The sequence below is a fragment of the Falco punctatus genome, assembly GCF_963210335.1.
Source record: "Falco punctatus genome assembly, chromosome: 11".
Classification (NCBI taxonomy): Eukaryota; Metazoa; Chordata; class Aves; order Falconiformes; family Falconidae; genus Falco; species Falco punctatus.
In genome coordinates, this window is record NC_137591.1 from 34,517,062 (window position 1) to 34,521,665 (window position 4,604).

General features: G+C 47.5%; 1 protein-coding gene across 4 annotated transcripts in view; it reads right to left on the minus strand.

The window, feature by feature from the left end:
• Nucleotides 1-4,604, minus strand: part of DENND1B (DENN domain containing 1B) — a 199,339-nt gene that overhangs the window by 162,108 nt on the left and 32,627 nt on the right. For all 4 annotated transcript variants that reach the window (XM_080406489.1, XM_080406490.1, XM_080406487.1 and 1 more), the window contains exon 2: nt 1,842-1,906. In XM_080406489.1, coding sequence (XP_080262615.1) covers nt 1,842-1,906 — 65 coding nt within the window. The remainder of the gene's footprint in view (nt 1-1,841; nt 1,907-4,604) is intronic.

Consider the following 4,604-nt stretch of genomic DNA (forward strand, 5'->3'; position numbering starts at 1 on the left):
ACAGAGATTTCTTGAAGACACCACTCTCCACAGAGAACAACAGATGAACAACATGAAACGCCCAGTGAGCGGGGCAGGGGAAGTGCCTGTGACCAGCACTGAGGTGCAGGCAATCATGCACAGAGCTGCAGGTACAGAGAAGCAATTTCTTACAGCAGCAGAGGCAGAAAGATGCAAAATCACAAGTAAAAAGGGACATAAAAGGAATTTAAAGGATATAGATCCATGTTCTGATCACAGAAGAAAAAACCTCACACTTTTCAGGATTTCAAGATGAAGACCTAAAAGGATTATCAACAGCCTAGCTCTTGGGAGGTAAAGAAGAAAGGGAATAAAGTCTGCAGGCTGAAGCTTGGCCTGGGCTGGGATGTGAACAGGCCCCCAGGAAGGGCTGTCAGGTGGAGGCAGAGACTAAATGCACAATGCAAGGAGGAACAGATCAGGAGTCAAGTAGCTAAGTGGGGTTCACAGACATCATCTATGAAATTACTATGGTAAAAATTACAACCAAGAGAACAGAGTAAAATGTGCCATGATGCAAATCACAATGATCAGAGTTACGAAAGCTCATCTGATCGATTCCCCCAACCATCACCGTACCAGCAACAAATCAAAAAAAGCAGGCAATGAACTGAAGGATGCTGGCTGGTCACAAAAAAAGTGAAAATACCCAGACTGAACCAGGACCAAGATGTCATTCCACAACTAAATAGCGACCTTATGAAGAGGAGGAGAAAAGGAAAAAAAATAAAAATCTGATGAACCTGAGACATCAATAATGGATAATATATAATACAACAGGCACAGAAAAGTCTGTTGGGATTGTCAGGAGAAGACCTAAAGAAATACAATTGTTTAGTTTCAACAAAAATGTTTTGGTAAACATATTAGGCACATACCCCTGACATCACTAACAGAAATGTTAGCCAAAATTTAAAAAAAGGAATACTTTGGGGCTATAAACTTCTATAGGCTTCTAACTTGTCAGAGTAGTAAACTCTGGAAACAGCACCTATTAGCACAGCAGGATAAGAAATATACTCAATTTTAAGATGTAGTTTAATGGTTTTACAGTCGTGATTAAGACACAGCTGTCACAGACATGACTACAACGCAACCCCAACAAGATGACTTCTCTCCCTGTGTTTTTAGAAGGCCAACAACCTCAGATGAGAACATGAACTGAGTTTCCCCAATGGACTTTCTAGGGGGGCATTTTAATTTCAGCACTGGAAACCTCATCCTCTTTTTACCAAGAGGAAAAAAGCCTCTCTCGAATAACTCTTGCGCTACCACATGTCTTTTACCATGTTTTTACAGAGACATGAAACTGATGGGTAGTACAAGCTCAAGACAGCACTCATTGCTGTTTATATCATGTATCAAACCAAAGCAGCTGCCAAACATGAGCTAGAAAGAAGGTCTCTTCCTGTTGTTCAGAAAGTAACTTACTTTCTCCCTATCACGCTCATCAAAATTAACATTCCACTGGTAGAAACAGAAGTCAATTGTTCTCCTAAAATGAAATCTTACACAAAATCAACATTCTAAGACTTAAGAATTGTAGAAGATGCATTTCAAGTCCAAGCTTTGCAAGTAACTTTCTCAGAACAAAAATATTTTTACAATAGCCAAATGAAAAAATAACAAAAAAAAACCCCTGACAACTATGAATTAACACAATAGATTTTAAAAGGCAATAAAATAACCATAGTGGCTTTTAATACAATCCCAATCCAACAGCAATTAAAAGCATAAGATGACATTAGATCAGGATGCCAACTATTTTTCTTTCCACTTCTCATTTCTACAAATAAATACCAATAGGCACAGAATATTACCTTTGTTTTCAGATGCTTGGCATTTTACTTTCAGTACCAAATCAAAGGTACGTTCTGGATTTTCCCTAGAAGAAGCAAACACAATTAATTAATCAAATATATATGTTTGTTTCTACCATGTTCTCTCTTTTCCATTCTATTTGTACAGAATAAAATTAAAATAAAGTTTTATTAAATTAACATTAGAAACCAGATTAGTTCTAAAGAAGAACCAAAAAGTCACATTTCTCTGTACAGCCTTAAAGAAAGAATAAGGAAGATAAACAAGCTAAACACTGTCACTGCCCTATGCATCAAATAGCTTTTAAGTCACACCATCATATCACGCCTAACAGCTGGAAAAAAGCGCTACTAAAATGCTTATCAGCCAATCTGAAACATATTAATGGAGTCATGGGTAGCCTTTTCTAAAGCTACATTTTATTTCTACTTAATAGAAATAGCCCATCATTAGACATCCATTTTAATTCCACAAATCTAGCCACTACCCTTTAAATGCATAGGATTATCACCATAAGGCTGAGAATCACTTAGCTTCCTCGTTCACAAGATATTGATCGTCATCTTTGACTTTGAAGGCTGAATCTCGGGCATGATTCAGTGAGTGAGAAAACATTAATGCAATTAACTAAGGACAGATGCAATCCCCAGCCAGCCAGGAAGATGGAGCCTCCGTATCTGCAGCAGCCATCACGGTCAGCTCTGGTGAGGGCCAATGCCTCTCCCACCTGCCCAGTAACTACACACCCCCTAACAGTGAACTGCATATGCTAACAGCAATCAACACACAACCTAATCCCAAACTAAATATTTATTAAAACAGCCCTGAATGCCATTACGATACCACCCACCTCTCTCTGCCTACCAAGCTCACCGCTATTTATATTAAAAACAAGCGGCATAACCGCACCTATATCAATTATCTGTTCAACCACATCAAAGGCTCACACTTGAAATCCCTTCTTGGGTAACACTCCCACTGAAGTCAGCTGGAGTTTTAGGCAAATAAAAAAATCCAACACTTGGTTCCAGGTTTCTAGAATGCTTTAAATAAAGCATGTAAGCAAATTAACACACGGTTGATTCTTTAAAGAAAGTTTTGAATGAAATCCAAAGGCTGAGCTGGGGAAAATCTCAGCTGTCATGAATTAACTGATTCAGTACATGCTTTCACTGACCTCAGCACATCATCAACTGAGATATACAATTATAGTCTAATTCAGGTTATGAAGACACAGCCCACCCGTATCACAATCTTTCCTTGCATCTTATTTTAAAGCATTTAGTTGGGAAAATCCTGTATCTATTGATCCTGTGTGTAGGAGATCAAATTCGCTCTGAGTTGCAACAGCCTAAATCCAGGATATTAGAGATTTACCCTGATATTAAAGTCCGTCCATTCTTCCTCTGGCTGGTGAGCGGGTTCAGAATGAAACTGATAACGCTTGGCTCCACCGAGCCACCTCTAGATGAGCCACTGACAAAAATCCTTCCTTTAAAAGAAGCGACATCTCCCCACGACACCAGTCCAGCTCAGACGCTAAGTTTATGCTCTCAGGCCACCTTTGCTTCGGCCCTTCCTCTGCTTCCCAACCAGGCCACGCAGCGCTGGGGTTTTAGCGTGAATCGGTTCAAGCATCACAAACACCGAATAAGTGCTTCTAGCTCAACTCTTGGCCAAGTTACTCTCATGAAATGAGCTCTTTGAAATACCACTGCCTTCCGTCTTTCACCATACCACTCTAAATCTGCTTTTGCAGAAAAATGCTTCTAAGTTTACTCTTCACATCCCACTACGCTTAGAAGTGTCAAAAATGTGTAAAACTAATCTGAGAATTGTCAGACTGTCTCCCGTTTCCTTTACAGCTACCCGGTGGCAGCCTGCCTCTTCAGCCGGTATTTACACGGGGATTTTTGTCAATTCCTGCCACCGCTGTTTGACATCTCGGCAGCTTCCCACCTCAGCAGGACCAGGCGGCCGCTCCGGGTGGGTCCGTGCTTCCCAACACCTAAAACTCTCTTTGGCACCTGCCACGCCATAACGGCAAAAGGAAGGTCTGTAACTACCGGAGCGGTTAATGCCACCAGCCTCAGCCCCCGCGGCTGCCGCAGGGTCCCTGCGCGGGCGGCGCGGCCCGGGCCTGGCGGGGCGCTGGCGGCCGGGCCGGGGCGCCAGGCCGGGGGCGCCCGGGGAGCGACAGGCCACCGCCGCACGAGCCCCGTTCACCGGCACGGCCCGCCCGGGCCGGCCCCGCTCCCCGGCCGCGCTGCCCCGGCCCGGCGAGGCCGGCGGGCCGCAGGACCGCCCTCCTGCTGCAGCTGCGGGCGGGCGCTGCAGGGCCGGCGCTGCGGCGGCGAGAGGCGGGGGGCGGCCGGCCCCGCGGCCACCTCCTCCCCGCTGCGGGCCGGGCGGGGGGCGCCGCCGCCGCTGTGCGCGCCCCTCTCCCCCCGCGCCCCGGCCCGGCGCGCAGCGCCCGCTCCCGGCCCGCCGCCCGCCGCGCTGCCTGTCAGTCACTCAGCGGCCGCGGCGCGCCCGGCCCCTCGCACGCTCCCGCCGGGTGGGCTCCCCCGCCTCCCCTCCCTCCTCCCCTCCCTCGCCGCCGCCCGGCGGGCCCGGCAGGCCGGGGCCGCTGCGAGGCCTACTCGCTGCCCGCCCGCCGCCGAGCTGGGCTGGGCTCGGCCCGGCCCGCCTGACAGCCCCGCCGCGGCCCCCGCCCCGCCCGCGCCGGCCCCGCCGCGGCCCGTCGCCGCCCCCCCACTCAC